This window comes from Mchenga conophoros, linkage group LG18, assembly GCF_057382185.1.
Source record: "Mchenga conophoros isolate Kocher_MC1m ecotype Shallow Benthic linkage group LG18, M_conophoros_male_GT1.1, whole genome shotgun sequence".
Classification (NCBI taxonomy): Eukaryota; Metazoa; Chordata; class Actinopteri; order Cichliformes; family Cichlidae; genus Mchenga; species Mchenga conophoros.
Window position 1 is genome coordinate 7,248,843 of NC_140543.1, and position 15,372 is coordinate 7,264,214.

Genomic DNA, 15,372 nt, shown 5'->3' on the forward strand with positions numbered 1-15,372 from the left:
CAAAACTCAACCCAGAATCTCCAAATCATTCGATTGTAATCTTAAACCTTCCTATAAGTAAACTTCAATTTAATTTCAAGCTGGAAATTAGAGTCCATAAAAGCAGTTATGACTGAAAACTAAATGGCAGAAGAATTGGAGAAAAACAGGCCCTTGAATGGCAGCCTCTGATGGGATTAAGACCTACAAACTTTGAATTAGAGCTCAACTGCCAACTGGCAACACATGAAAGGCTACCATTAAAGTTCATTCTGTGTTTAGTGAACCTGAATAACTAACCAGTTTGGTGGTTACACAGTCCCAGTTGATCAAGATGCTTCGTGCTGGGATGACTAAAATCACACTGGCCAGTAGCTAAGATGTAGCAGCACTTGGTCTATAACAAAGGTTCTCCACACACTTTAATAAAGTGGCTCTGGTGGGATTTGAACCCACACACTTTGAATTGCATCTGACATGATCTAGCTAGAAATCCAATGCGCTATCCATTGTACCACAGAGTCTGCTTGAGTCACTGTTGCTTTCAGTTCAAGTCTGTTCATACATTAACAATAGTAGCTCAGGAAATTGGGTTTTGTAATGGCAGTTAGTTAAGAAAGTTATATGGTAGAGCCTGACTCTTGTGGCCGTCAACCCCACGAGCTTTCGATTACATCTTGACTCTTTGCCAGTCCAATGTGGCCACCACATAAACACAAGACTATTCTAATGTTTATCACAGACCATTTGAAGACCTGAAGAACATTGTTTTGTTTTTTTTATTTTCCAGTCAGTCTCATATGGTTAGTATTCTCGTTATTGTCCAGATTCGATCTCGAGGTTCCAGGTTGAACATTATCATAGTTGCTGAAGGCGCAACTGACCGACAAGGACAACACATTACCTCTGATTTTGTAAAGGATGTGAGTAGAGCTGTGTTTCAGACTGACACAGAGGGGAACCAGAAGCTGGACCAGCTGGTGGATATAAACATGAAAATGAAAAACTACAGCAGAGCAACCTTTCTGTTTTGAATCCAAACATTTGCCACATGCCACACACATAGGAAAGGTTTCATTGTGATATTATAGACATTCATGTTTCGGTGTCATGGTTTCTTTAGCTCAGTAGACACTGACATTGAATGACTCAAAACTCAAGAAGTTTATTGTCATTTCATATTGTGTTACCCAGCCTGAAACGAAATACTGTTTCTCACCAGCCTCTGCAGTGCAAAAAGCAATACAGTTTAAAAAGAATAAATACAGTTTAAAATGATCTGATGTCTTAAAAAGTTTTTAAATAAAAGGGAAATATGGTGTTATAAAGTGTACCCTGTAGTGCAGCTGATTGACTGTTGATGGCACTAAATGTATATTTCAGCCAAATTACAGCAAAGAGCAAAGAGAAAGCCTACCAAACAAAAAGAAATTCCTAAATTTAAAGTTTTCAACAAATTCAAAATTGTCTTTTAGAAATGTTTTATGAGAAAGGACCAAATATGTGAACACTGCATGTAAACTGAGCTGTAAATAAAAGAAGGTTCTGCAGTCAACTTTAAACTAACCCTGCTGGCTAACAGCAATAGTATAAGTAAATTATTGATGTATCTCTACAGCACACTGCTTTTCATGACCAGTTAACTTCACATATGAAGCTTCTCCCAAATTGTGGCAAATGTCTGCTGATGAAGGGCAACCTGTTGGTGCTCTTTGGAAACGCAAAGGTCTCTCAGTAATTAGCGCTCAGACTTATCCTACGTTACTGGTTCCAGCTTTTGGCAATGCAAAACATTTTCTGTCATGTTTTAAACTGCCTTTGCTTGTTTATATCCCTCTAGAATCGTGCTGATAAGAAAAGGCTGAACATTATTATTGTAGCCGAGGGTGCCATAGATCGCCACAACAAATCAATAACCCCCGATTATATCAAGGATGTAAGTACGGTCACGAAGCCTGGCCGATACACGGAGCCACAAATTCTCCCTCAGAAGCATGGGCCACTGTCTTTCGTGGTTTGGATGTTGGTTTCCTTCACCATGGGAACACACCATTTCGTGTCCTGTATGCTGTTGTATTTCGTTCTTTTTTACACAAATGTTCATATATCCATTTATGAACCATTTATGGATGAGCTGTACGGTTCTCTTTGCACCCTGTATTTTGCTTTATGCCTGTTCACTTTGCATGTGTATTACATGACAGGAGATGTTTTGCATGATTTCTCCTTCTTATTTTTTTCTTTTGGCATGTCTTTTCTTGTTATTGCATGTTCCTACGAATGTTCTTGTTTATTTTTAAGATGCTATATAATCCTGCTTTATATAATATTACATTGACACTACATATTTAGTAGAAATATGATCACAGTCTTCAGAAATTTGGAATTTTTTAAAGTGAAATCCTAAATATTTTTTATAGATATATTGTATTTAACTGGAATGGCATATATTTTTAAGCCCTTTATGCCAACTAATAATTCATGTTTACTATTCAAAACCAGCTGGTAGTGCGCCGCCTGGGTTTTGACACCAGGGTTACTATCTTGGGCCATGTGCAGAGAGGTGGAACACCCTCAGCGTTTGACAGAATCCTGGTAAATAGCAATCAATAAATAAGACTCATATCATGGATTGGTGAAAGTAAAAAAAAAAAAAAGTTCTGTGCTCATGACTTCCCTCTGAATGAACTTTAATCTTTGCAGGCAAGCCGCATGGGTGTGGAGGCAGTGCTAGCATTACTGGAGGCATCTGCAAACACCCCGGCCTGCGTCGTGTCTCTGGTTGGCAACCAGGCTGTTCGACTGCCACTTATGGAGTGTGTTCAGATGGTAAGTATGTTTGTTTTAGAGACAGATATGAGATTGTTAGGTTTTATAATAAAGGTCAAAGGTCAATCATCAGAATCAGAAACTTTCCAGTAGAGGAAACTGTTTTGTTGAAGAGATGTGGCTAGAATTTAGAAAGAGATGAATTTTGGAAAACAAAAATACAACAAAAGCCTCAAGTTATATTGGTCTTTTCACTTGTCCTAATCTTCTTTCGTAGCAGGAGTCACACAGAATTATGTGTAAAGGCGACTCTGGTGGAACTTGAATTTTTGAATTGCATCTGAAGGGAACCACTAGAAGTACAATACACAAAGCCCAATGAATGACTAAATTCATGCTGGAAAAAAACTGAGATTTTGGTGTAGCAGGAACCTTGAACAAGGTTTTCCCCTTGTTCAAGGTTCTGTGCTGTGGATTCTGTGCTTAGTAAACTTGAGGGTTTCATTTCCTGGTGGTAGTAACACATTTTCAGTTGACCAAAGCACTTTGTTTGGATGACTACAATAAAGCTGGTCAAAAACTAAGATTTTTGTGTAGCAGGAACCTTCAACAAAGTTCTCCCCTTTACATTAGCGACTCTGGTGGGACTCGAACCCACAACCTTTGAATTGCGTCTGATGGGATCCACTAGAAGTCCAACGCGCCACAGAGCCTACAAAGCCAAGTCTTGATGACCCAGAATGTGGCGTAGAATTCACGTAGGTGATGTGAACGTCCCTAGAAACCCCATTCTGAGTACCTACTGTTCAGATGCGCAATTGTGTGCAACCTGAATCTTCTCTGCTTTGCAAAGAATTCAAGGGAAATAAAAACCCTCCTGAGTTAGTGATTCTGGTGGAACGCAAACCTAGAAAATTACATCAACAGCAAACTCAACTGTATTTAAATGACAGCCATATGCTACTACAAGTAGTGTGGATTCTGTGCTTTGTAAACTTGAGGCTTTCATTTCCTGGTGGTAGTAACAGATTTTCAGTTGACCAAAGCACTTTGTTTGGATGACTACAATCGAGATGGTCAGAAACTAAGATTTTTGTGTAGCAGGAACCTTCAATAAAGTTCTCCCCTTTAAATTAGTGACTCTGGTGGGACTCAAACCCACAACCTTTGAATTGCATCTGAAAGGATCCACTAGAAGTCCAACGCGCTATCCATTGCGCCACAGAGCCTACAAATTCTGGCCTTGATCACCCAGAATGTGGCGTAGAATTCACGTTGGTGATGTGAACGTCCCTAGAAACCCCATTCTGAGTACCTACTGTTCAGATGCGCAATTGTGTGCAACCTGAATCTTCTCTGCTTTGCAAAGAATTCAAGGGAAATAAAAACCCTCCTGAGTTAGTGATTCTGGTGGAACGCAAACCTAGAAAATTACATCAACAGCAAACTCAACTGTATTTAAATGACAGCCATATGCTACTACAAGTAGTGTGGATTCTGTGCTTTGTAAACTTGAGGCTTTCATTTCCTGGTGGTAGTAACAGATTTTCAGTTGACCAAAGTACTTTGTTTAGATGACTACAATCGAGATGGTCAGATACTAAGATTTTTGTGTAGCAGGAACCTTCAATAAAATTCTCCCCTTTAAATTAGTGACTCTGGTGGGACTCGAACCCACAACCTTTGAATTGCATCTGATGGGATCCACTAGAAGTCCAACGCGCTATCCATTGCGCCACAGAGCCTACAAAGCCAAGTCTTGATGACCCAGAATGTTGCGTAGAATTCACGTTGGTGATGTGAACGCCCCTAGAAACCCCATTCTGAGTACCTACTGTTCAGATGCGCAATTGTGTGCAACCTGAATCTTCTCTGCTTTGCAAAGAATTCAAGGGAAATAAAAACCCTCCTGAGTTAGTGATTCTGGTGGAACGCAAACCTAGAAAATTACATCAACAGCAAACTCAACTGTATTTAAATGACAGCCATATGCTACTACAAGTAGTGTGGATTCTGTGCTTTGTAAACTTGAGGCTTTCATTTCCTGGTGGTAGTAACAGATTTTCAGTTGACCAAAGCACTTTGTTTAGATGACTACAATCGAGCTGGTCAGAAACTAAGATTTTTGTGTAGCAGGAACCTTCAATAAAGTTCTCCCCTTTAAATTAGTGACTCTGGTGGGACTCGAACCCACAACCTTTGAATTGCATCTGAAAGGATCCACTAGAAGTCCAACGCGCTATCCATTGCGCCACAGAGCCTACAAATTCTGGCCTTGATCACCCAGAATGTGGCGTAGAATTCACGTAGGTGATGTGAACGTCCCTAGAAACCCCATTCTGAGTACCTACTGTTCAGATGCGCAATTGTGTGCAACCTGAATCTTCTCTGCTTTGCAAAGAATTCAAGGGAAATAAAAACCCTCCTGAGTTAGTGATTCTGGTGGAACGCAAACCTAGAAAATTACATCAACAGCAAAGTCAACTGTATTTAAATGACAGCCATATGCTACTACAAGTAGTGTGGATTCTGTGCTTTGTAAACTTGAGGCTTTCATTTCCTGGGGCCCGTTCTTCGTACCTCGCTAAGTAGGTTAGCCGGATTAGATTGTTGACGATTTCGCGTGATCCTGGATCAGTCGGTTCCCCGAAGCTCATCCGGGACTTGCTGTCATAGCAACAGAGCCGTAAGCGTAAACCTGCTCGGGAGCAGGTTTACTTTATGTAAACAGGATTAGATCGCGGCCACGCAGGTATGTCCGCTTCATTTATACGAAAGCAACAGCGATATTTTTCCACTGTTTCACCATAAATAAATATTATCAATGTAACTAAAGATAATGCAGCACTTGATCCTTTTATTGATGTCACACAGATACATACAGGTCATTTCCTAAAAAAGGGAAATGTACTATTAACATTCTATTACATGTATGTGATTATTACAGATGTAATTCATATTTCAGAGTAGTAATTGTAAATTACTTCGTGTAATCAAGATGAGAGACCACGGCTATAAAAGCGAAGGTGGATTTGGGAAGCCTGTCGCAGCCATGTCCTGTCCGTATACGCGACCAACCCATTGCGGAAGGTGCAAGATTGATAAGGAGAGTCCTCAGAATTCAGCGTATATTGCGGGACAGACAGGATCCTTTAGCTCAGCGCGACAGTGTGCTCATAGAGACATATCGATATTCCCGTGAGGGTATTATTTACTTAACCAACTTGTTGACGAGGGGGTGCAGGACCACCACCTGTCTTTCTTTCCTCTGCCCTTTTCTTGGTTGCTGTTATGAACAAACTAACAGAGTATTACAGGCCAGTATTACCTTGCCAAGAGACGCAAAGCAATCTAAGAGATAAATATTACCATTCTGTAGAATACTCCTGTATTCCACTTTTACTTGTTCCCATGTTCTTGTGGGTCCTGTTGTGGCTCTAATGTGAAAGGGGATATAATATAACATATTATAATATAATATAATGCCATATGATATTGGACAATATAGTGTCATATGATAGATCTACCCTACCGCCTACTGGTGTTGGCCAGAGGGGCCGATGGCGCGATATGGCAGCCTGGCTACAACCGTAGCTGCCTCCACCAGTGTGTGAATGTGGGAGTGAATGAATAGTGGTATCGTAAAGCACTTTGGGTGCCTTGGAAAGCGCTATATAAACCCAATCCATTATTATTATTATTATTAAATTACCTACGAGTTTGATTTGTCAGCAACTTTCTGCCAGCCCTCTCTCCTTGCTTTTGCAGCCTTTGCAGTGTTCTCTTGCGTTTTAATTAAACTCTGAAACTCCTGAAATCCCTCACTCATGAGTTCTTGCTCTGCTGCCGGAAAATACCGAGCACGCCCCTTGGACATTTTCGCCGACCAATCAGCGGGTTGCCGATCAATGTTTCTACTATCGATGCGTAGCCCCTTTTACGACACCCAGTGATGTCACATTCCTGCGTCCAGCTGTAGTAATCGTCAACAGCAGGTGTGTTCGGGGAACCGGATTAGCGAGCTCATGGTTAGCGCGATGATTTGATGTTGGATGTGTCATTTGATCTTGGATGTAGTAAGCGACGTACGAAGAACGGGCCCCTGGTGGTAGTAACAGATTTTCAGTTGACCAAAGCACTTCGTTTGGATGACTACAATAAAACTGGTCAGAAACAAGATTTTTGTGTAGCAGGAATCTTCAACAAAGTTCTCCCCTTTAAATTACTGACTCTGGTGGGTCTCGAAACCACAACCTTTGAATTGCCTCTGATGGGATTCACTAGAAGTCCAACGCGCTATCCATTGCGCCACAGAGCCTACAAATCCTGATCTTTTTTACCCAGAATGTGGCGTAGAATTCACGTAGGTGATGTGAACGTCCCTAGAAACCCCATTCTGAGTACCTACTGTTCAGATGCGCAATTGTGTGCAACCTGAATCTTCTCTGCTTTGCAAAGAATTCAAGGGAAATAAAAACCCTCTTGAGTTAGTGATTCTGGTGGAACGCAAACCTAGAAAATTACATCAACAGCAAACTCAACTGTATTTAAATGACAGCCATATGCTACTACAAGTAGTGTGGATTCTGTGCTTTGTAAACTTGAGGCTTTCATTTCCTGGTGGTAGTAACAGATTTTCAGTTGACCAAAGCACTTTGTTTAGATGACTACAATAGAGATGGTCAGAAACTAAGATTTTTGTGTAGCAGGAACCTTCAATAAAGTTCTCCCCTTTAAATTAGTGACTCTGGTGGGACTCGAACCCACAACCTTTGAATTGCATCTGATGGGATCCACTAGAAGTCCAACGCGCTATCCATTGCGCCACAGAGCCTACAAATTCTGGCCTTGATCACCCAGAATGTGGCGTAGAATTCACGTTGGTGATGTGAACGTCCCTAGAAACCCCATTCTGAGTACCTACTGTTCAGATGCGCAATTGTGTGCAACCTGAATCTTCTCTGCTTTGCAAAGAATTCAAGGGAAATAAAAACCCTCCTGAGTTAGTGATTCTGGTGGAACGCAAACCTAGAAAATTACATCAACAGCAAACTCAACTGTATTTAAATGACAGCCATATGCTACTACAAGTAGTGTGGATTCTGTGCTTTGTAAACTTGAGGCTTTCATTTCCTGGTGGTAGTAACAGATTTTCAGTTGACCAAAGCACTTTGTTTAGATGACTACAATCGAGCTGGTCAGAAACTAAGATTTTTGTGTAGCAGGAACCTTCAATAAAGTTCTCCCCTTTAAATTAGTGACTCTGGTGGGACTCGAACCCGCAACCTTTGAATTGCATCTGAAAGGAGCCACTAGAAGTCCAACGCACTATCCATTGCGCCACAGAGCCTACAAATTCTGGCCTTGATCACCCAGAATGTGGCGTAGAATTCACGTTGGTGATGTGAACGTCCCTAGAAACCCCATTCTGAGTACCTACTGTTCAGATGCGCAATTGTGTGCAACCTGAATCTTCTCTGCTTTGCAAAGAATTCAAGGGAAATAAAAACCCTCCTGAGTTAGTGATTCTGGTGGAACGCAAACCTAGAAAATTACATCAACAGCAAACTCAACTGTATTTAAATGACAGCCATATGCTACTACAAGTAGTGTGGATTCTGTGCTTTGTAAACTTGAGGCTTTCATTTCCTGGTGGTAGTAACAGATTTTCAGTTGACCAAAGCACTTTGTTTAGATGACTACAATCGAGATGGTCAGATACTAAGATTTTTGTGTAGCAGGAACCTTCAATAAAGTTCTCCCCTTTAAATTAGTGACTCTGGTGGGACTCGAACCCACAACCTTTGAATTGCATCTGATGGGATCCACTAGAAGTCCAACGCGCTATCCATTGCGCCACAGAGCCTACAAAGCCAAGTCTTGATGACCCAGAATGTGGCGTAGAATTCACGTTGGTGATGTGAACGCCCCTAGAAACCCCATTCTGAGTACCTACTGTTCAGATGCGCAATTGTGTGCAACCTGAATCTTCTCTGCTTTGCAAAGAATTCAAGGGAAATAAAAACCCTCCTGAGTTAGTGATTCTGGTGGAACGCAAACCTAGAAAATTACATCAACAGCAAACTCAACTGTATTTAAATGACAGCCATATGCTACTACAAGTAGTGTGGATTCTGTGCTTTGTAAACTTGAGGCTTTCATTTCCTGGTGGTAGTAACAGATTTTCAGTTGACCAAAGCACTTTGTTTGGATGACTACAATCGAGATGGTCAAAAACTAAGATTTTTGTGTAGCAGGAATCTTCAACAAAGTTCTCCCCTTTAAATTAGCGACCCTGGTGGGACTTGAACCCACAACCTTTGAATTTTATGTGATGGGAACCACTAGAACAGTATCTGATTTTTCAGGGAGAAAATCTGAAACAACATTAAATTTTATAATAGAGAAATTGGAATAAAATCCAATTCTAAAACGGAACATGAAACAATGATATATTAGACTTTTTTTTACCGCTTTGTAAAATGTAAAACATTAAAGAGCTGTATCAAATTTCTGGCTAGTCACTTTTCTGTGAGTTCTTCTTTATCTCACAATATGCTATTCAGTTAGACAGTCCATCATAAAAAACAAAAAACTTAAATAAAGACAACTAATCTGATAGAATCCACAGTCAGCCTACAACATTAACAAAGCAGATAAAATTAAGAGATTAAACAGGCCTGTGTATGTTCTCAGTCAATGGTAGTCGGGAGAGTTTGAATAAGAAGATAAAAGATCTCTTCAGGTTTGTGAAAATGTAAACACATTTTTCTACTTCAGTTATAAAACACCTGGCACAGAGGTAATTTCAACCCCCACTCCCACCTCAAGGTACCACAATAGTTCACATGATGGTGGGGGTGGGGCAGGGTCTTACAGAGGTTTTACCTATTTAAGGAAATTGGGCCTCACCTTTTTCACACCTTGGCTCTATTATTCTATACTGCAGATTATGTAACAACCCACATGAACAATAATGGGTCTACAACCGTCAGGTTCTCCTCAAAAGGGACAGCCCCCAGTAGGGGTTTGTTACCTAAGTCTCTCTACCAGTTGTTTCAGAACTGAAAAAGTCTCTTGGATGAAAGGTGAAATGTCTTCACAAACCTCAACAAACCTTGACATTTAGCATTTACCAGCTTAATGCAAGAAGATATAAAATAATTTGAAAACATTTATTTTCTGGGTGAATTGCTGGGTTGCACACTGTGAAGCTCCACAGAAGAAACAAAGCAGTTTACAAATCAAACAGTGAAAGATTAATTTTTATTCAAAAGAAAAATATGAACTTGATTCCTGGAAAAAAAAAATAAAGATGTGAAGATTAATTTTAAAAATGACCTAAAATAACTACAAAAGCTTGAGAGTCTCTTTAAGCAACAAAGGTTGCTATTATGTTTGCCTCAAAAACTATATAGTTGACAAAATTGTTTATTCATTGATTTTTTACATTTTTATTCTTGCAAAGAAAGAGGTCTTAAAATAAACGTACTAAAGGGATGTAGCTGGTATTCAAGAAGAGATAAAATATGGACTGGCTTTCATGCCGTGAGACTGGAGCAACTATAGTGCTTGGATCACAGGTGCTTTGAGTTTCCCATAACTCCAGACACTATTTACATGCAATACAGTTAGCAGGCAGCACTGCCTCACCAGAAAAAAATGCCCTGTTTTTTTTGTCATCAGACTCAAGAAGTACAGAAGGCCATGGATGAGAAGAAATTTGATGAGGCGGTCAGACTGCGTGGCAGGTATTTGTAAAATTCCACTACGCTGACATGATTAAACACCTGTAGGATTTGTTATGTTTATATATAACCAATCGACATATTGGAAGATTAAAAAATACATAAAGTGCTTAAATGTTGCTCATGCCAGGAGCACTGGTTCGAATGTTGCACATGATGTCTGACACTATACACAGCACAGAAGTTGTGTATAGTACGTTTTGCGGTTTGACAGCATCCCACTTCCTGCTTATCTGTGTTAACATTGATCTCTTAATTACTCTAAATGTTTGCCCTGCTGCATTTACAGACCAGAATTCATATTGGATTTTCCACATTGTTTAACTTTTTTTCCATCTGCAGGAGCTTCGAAAACAATCTGAGCACTTACCGACTCCTCTCATTTCGGAAGGCAGATTCTGAACTTCCAAATGTAAGTATTATCACTCTCAAATATTAACAGCTAAAATAATTTAATTAAACCAGTAAAATAATAATTACCATGTTTATTCTCCAAATGTGTCTTTCCACCAGCTGCTCTGAGAATTGTACATTAGCATAAGGTATTTCCTGGTCAGGTGTATTGTGGGTGCTGCAGTCTTTTTGTGACACTAACACAGTCTGTCTTTCTATAACTGTCCATCCTGAGGGAGAGGAGGAGGCGGGGGATGAAGAGCAGATTGATGTATGTGATGAGTGAAAATGGGGCAGCTGAGCAGGCTTTTGATCAGCGTCTGAAGCTTCTGCAGGTGTAGGTCATACAAGGAGCTGCTTTGCAGTTAGTTTGACCATCTTATTCCCTTTGGCTTCTAATAATCTTCCCAATGCTGAGATAAATATGTGTGGATTTTAGTTTCTTACCAAGTCTAGAACTAATATCCACTTTATTTTAGTTGTTGTAAAATGGTGCCACAAAAGGACAGCGTCAGTGCTCTTCACCTGTCGTTCTGTCTGCCTTTGCTTATTTCCTCATGGCTCTGCTTGGATGCTTGGAATTAGAAATGTAGACATGCAAAGAGGTGCATTAGCGCTGCAGTGCAGGACTCCGACCAGCCCTGCTGTCAGGGATAATGGCAATGAGGGTGTGATCTGCTTCAAATCGCTCTGAAGTAGTCTCCTTTATAGATGTGTTTTCGCTGACTCTCAACTCAAACTGGACAGGCTCCAAGCTCTTTGTTTTATTCAAAGATGGTTAGTGGTTGTTAAACGTAAAGCTTTCATCTGTTGAATATTTGTTTTTTATAATCTTCTTTTTTATCTCAGCATGCCTATGTTCTCCAACTGTTTAGTGCTGTCTGTATGCAGCAGCCAAAGATTTTTCAATCTTTGAAAAATGATGAAGAAATTGTATTTGATTAAACAGAAAGTAAACATAATCTGATAAGGCTTCAAAAACCAAGGTTTGATTCTTGGCAGTTTTTGATGCTGGTATAGTTTCTGCAGACACATTTCTGTCTGACCTTACCGGGCGTTGTAGTTTGATTCCACTTGTGCTTGCTAGACTTCAAAAACAAAGCAAACTGTGTGAGATTTGGTATTAAGCATTTATTGAGAGAGAGTTGGAAGCCTGTCCGTTTTGAGGTACTTCACGTCATATTTATATGTGCCATTAACCCAATTGAAAACAAGAACATTACGGGCTCAGTCTATTATTGGAGCACAGCATAATGCATTCTGTGTTGTTGGGTGTATCCATATTGCATTTTGCAATGTGGACCACATGAACCCGAGTTTGACTTTGTAATAAGATCCCCTCTAAAGTTGGCCAAATGATTCAAGACTGAATGGCAAGAAAACTGCTAAAAAATTTTGGGAAAATATTCATTTGACTGTTGATATTTTCAGTGGCTGTCATGACAAAGTAGCTACTACTTCACTGCGTCTTTTAGCAGCATGTGGCTCATGCATGAAAGGCTATCACTGCCTGCTGCTGTGTGAGGCAGAGTCTCTCCTGATGACAGATGAAGCCGTGATTATGGCTCCATGACGTCCAAACTGAACCATTTCAGTCCAGTTTTTGTCCAGTTTGCCTCATGCCATGGAATTAATGGCATGACTGCATTGCCGGTAAAAGCTGCTCATAGATATATTCTGTGTTCGTACACTAAATATAGGAGTTGGGCCTAAAGTATGAATATGGTTTAAAATTTGAAAAAGCTTAAGGGTGCTACCACATATCACAGTACCATGGGGTTCTGCTTCCCCTACTGTAAGGTTAGTACTGAGTGTTACATGAGTGTGATTGGTGCTGTGTATCACCCACAGAGCTCCTTTAATGTGGCAGTAATGAACGTCGGTGCTCCAGCAGCAGGTATGAATGCTGCTGTTCGTTCTGCTGTCAGAGTGGGAATCACCGAAGGCCACAAAATGTTTGCTGTAAACGATGGCTTCGAGGGATTCTACAAAGGACAGGTGAGATTCAATGTACATAATTGTCATTCAGACAACTATGTACAAATATAGAGTTCCACGGATATCTGTTATTGGGCTTTCTCTTCATACCGTATGTTATTGAAAAACCGAATATAAGTTACAATTTCTATGCTGATGACACACTATTGTACCTTTCATTAGACATGAGACAAAATCCTGATTTTGAAGGATTAGATTGGTTGAAAAGTGAAGCTGGGGTCCCTGACTAATAACCCCACTAAGTATCACAGTGATTGAAAAAGAAATCCTAAAAAAACAGTAATAGTCTGGCAGCTGGGGCGCCAAAATAATATCAGAAAATAACAGAAAATAACTTTCCCATGAAAATACGGTTATTTTCAGTAATGACAATACAGTTTGTTGCCCTAATTTCACATGGGATTTTGCCTTTTTCATGTGCCTTTAAACATTAAATTAGGAACAATTTAATGTGATTAAACAATGAAATTACCTATAAACAAGGTCAATGAATGTGGCAAAATGAATCATAATACTTAAATGTACAGAAATATACAGTTATTGTTGGTTTAAATAATAACAGACTGCATTCATGCAGTGCTTTATGAGACCCTCAAAGCACTTTACAATTCCACTTTATAATTCCTCTCTGGCCATCACCAGTAGGTGGTAGGTGAAGTGTCTTGCCCAAGGACACAACAACCAAGAGTGTCCAAGCCGGGGCTCAAACCAGCAACCTCCTGATTACAAGACGAACTGCCAACTCTTGAGCCACGATCGCCCTAAATAACAATAATAATAATTATTTGATTTTTATTTATTTGAACATTTCAATCTTTCAAATAATGAACAAATATTTGTGAAAATATGATGCATTAGTGAATGTATTTTAACAATCTAAATATGCATATGTACAGACAAATACATTCAAAAAGGAAGAAAGTTATGTTTTATTACATTTACAGTGATTTTATGTTAATTTACATTTGAAATGTAAAATCACAGTCTATTTAGGTGAATTTAATATTCTAGAAGAACAGTACAAAACTGTAAAATACACAGTAAAATAGTTTTATATTACAATTTTTTTTACAGTGCATCTTACAAAAATGCAAATGTCATGAAAGTCTTTATTGTTTATAATTTAATTTAAAAAAAAGTAAACATCTATATTCATTACATGTTAATTATTTCAAGACTTCAATCCAGTAGTTCAAATTATTAGAACATTTCCTAAGTTCAATCAAAAGCAAGAATTGACATACAGAAATGTCTAAATTCTGAAAACTATGGTTGTACTCTCAGTGGTTGGTTGGGGCTCTTTTATCGTGAACTGCTGCGTCAGTGTGGCATGGGGGTGGCAACGCTGAGGTGTTTTTGAAGCCCAGGTTGCTTTGATAGATTCTCTGTAGGGTTCAAGCCAGAAGAGTTCACTGAAAAGTCAAGCTGAGTAATAACATTGTCAGCAAATCATTTGATAGTTTGGATACAATGGGCAGGTACTTTGTAAAAACAGTGGATCAATCATCACCAACACTTGCTGACAACATGACACATCACAGACTACAGAAACTCCACACTGGACTTCAAATAACTTTGATTCAGTGCCTTTCAACTCAGCCTTAATATTTTAAGATCTTAATTTCCAAATGAAATGAAAAATGTGCTTACAGAGAGTAATATGAACCACTGAGCAACAGCCTGGTCCTTTTTTTCTCCTCATCCTAGGTAAGCTGCCTCCGATGTTGTCATCAGGACAGTCGTATTTCCTTTCCTTGGGAAGTGGGCTGGGGCTGGTGTTTCATGATGTTCTTGACTTGTACTTGACATTGTAGTTCCTCTCAATGCTGTGCTGGTGCTGTGTGCGGATGCATTTAAAAAGCAGAAACTCTATCTCTGATGTTTTTGATAATTCAGACACTGACACAATAATTTTCAAGGGAGTGTTTATCTGGTAGATTGCTTTTTGTAATAGTCCCAGTGAGATCTGTGAACCTTTTCTGCCATGCATTAATTTGTTTTGTTGCGATACAAATGAGCTGCCTTTCTCTTTTATCAGATTAAGGAGATCAAATGGGGAGATGTTGGTGGTTGGACTGGCCAGGGTGGGTCACTGCTAGGGACAAAAAGGTAATCTGCTGCTTTATTATATACCTGTTATTATAAGCCTACATCATTTTTAAGTTTCCTCTTGATGAGGAAGGTTAAAAACGAGGTTAAGGTTGGCACTGACCCATTTTTAGGTTTTTATGCATAAAGGTGCCATTTAAACTTGTTTATTGCATCAAGGCTTTCTGACTTTGTCAGGAACCTCTATTTAAAGAAACATGAAAACAAAATTAGAAAATGTTCTGGTGGAAATTATGACCATTGTATTGTTACAGTCGGTTTCAACTCTGTTATAATATAACATCTTAAAACAATAATTAGAGCCAAAACTGAAATCGTAAACATACTGTGAGCTCACTAACACTGTCAGAGAGAAGTTAGGGGCTTCTTCACCTTT

At 39.4% G+C, this 15,372-nt stretch overlaps 1 protein-coding gene and 7 non-coding genes across 16 annotated transcripts in view; 1 reads left to right on the top strand and 7 right to left on the bottom strand.

Annotated features, from left to right (window-relative positions):
* Positions 1 to 15,372, top strand: part of LOC146553119 (ATP-dependent 6-phosphofructokinase, platelet type-like) — a 36,929-nt gene that overhangs the window by 10,289 nt on the left and 11,268 nt on the right. For 3 of the 9 annotated variants that reach the window (XM_085254829.1, XM_085254833.1, XM_085254834.1), the window contains exons 8-15: positions 1,820 to 1,915; positions 2,482 to 2,574; positions 2,683 to 2,808; positions 10,435 to 10,499; positions 10,839 to 10,908; positions 11,125 to 11,160; positions 12,741 to 12,887; positions 14,926 to 14,996. In XM_085254829.1, the coding sequence (XP_085110955.1) occupies positions 1,820 to 1,915; positions 2,482 to 2,574; positions 2,683 to 2,808; positions 10,435 to 10,499; positions 10,839 to 10,908; positions 11,125 to 11,160; positions 12,741 to 12,887; positions 14,926 to 14,996 (704 nt within the window). Of the gene's footprint in view, positions 1 to 806; positions 903 to 1,819; positions 1,916 to 2,481; positions 2,575 to 2,682; positions 2,809 to 10,434; positions 10,500 to 10,838; positions 10,909 to 11,124; positions 11,161 to 12,740; positions 12,888 to 14,925; positions 14,997 to 15,372 lie in introns of all 9 variants that reach the window. The other 6 variants (XM_085254832.1, XM_085254837.1, XM_085254835.1 and 3 more) reach the window with 3 other exon arrangements.
* Positions 3,886 to 3,977, bottom strand: trnar-ucu (transfer RNA arginine (anticodon UCU)). The gene is given in 2 exon segments: positions 3,886 to 3,921; positions 3,941 to 3,977. It is a non-coding gene; the product is annotated as a tRNA-Arg (tRNA).
* Positions 4,402 to 4,493, bottom strand: trnar-ucu (transfer RNA arginine (anticodon UCU)). Its single transcript is given in 2 exon segments — positions 4,402 to 4,437; positions 4,457 to 4,493. It is a non-coding gene; the product is annotated as a tRNA-Arg (tRNA).
* Positions 4,918 to 5,009, bottom strand: trnar-ucu (transfer RNA arginine (anticodon UCU)). Its single transcript is given in 2 exon segments — positions 4,918 to 4,953; positions 4,973 to 5,009. It is a non-coding gene; the product is annotated as a tRNA-Arg (tRNA).
* Positions 6,975 to 7,066, bottom strand: trnar-ucu (transfer RNA arginine (anticodon UCU)). The gene is given in 2 exon segments: positions 6,975 to 7,010; positions 7,030 to 7,066. It is a non-coding gene; the product is annotated as a tRNA-Arg (tRNA).
* trnar-ucu (transfer RNA arginine (anticodon UCU)) lies at positions 7,491 to 7,582 on the bottom strand. Its single transcript is given in 2 exon segments — positions 7,491 to 7,526; positions 7,546 to 7,582. It is a non-coding gene; the product is annotated as a tRNA-Arg (tRNA).
* On the bottom strand, positions 8,007 to 8,098 carry trnar-ucu (transfer RNA arginine (anticodon UCU)). The gene is given in 2 exon segments: positions 8,007 to 8,042; positions 8,062 to 8,098. It is a non-coding gene; the product is annotated as a tRNA-Arg (tRNA).
* Positions 8,523 to 8,614, bottom strand: trnar-ucu (transfer RNA arginine (anticodon UCU)). Its single transcript is given in 2 exon segments — positions 8,523 to 8,558; positions 8,578 to 8,614. It is a non-coding gene; the product is annotated as a tRNA-Arg (tRNA).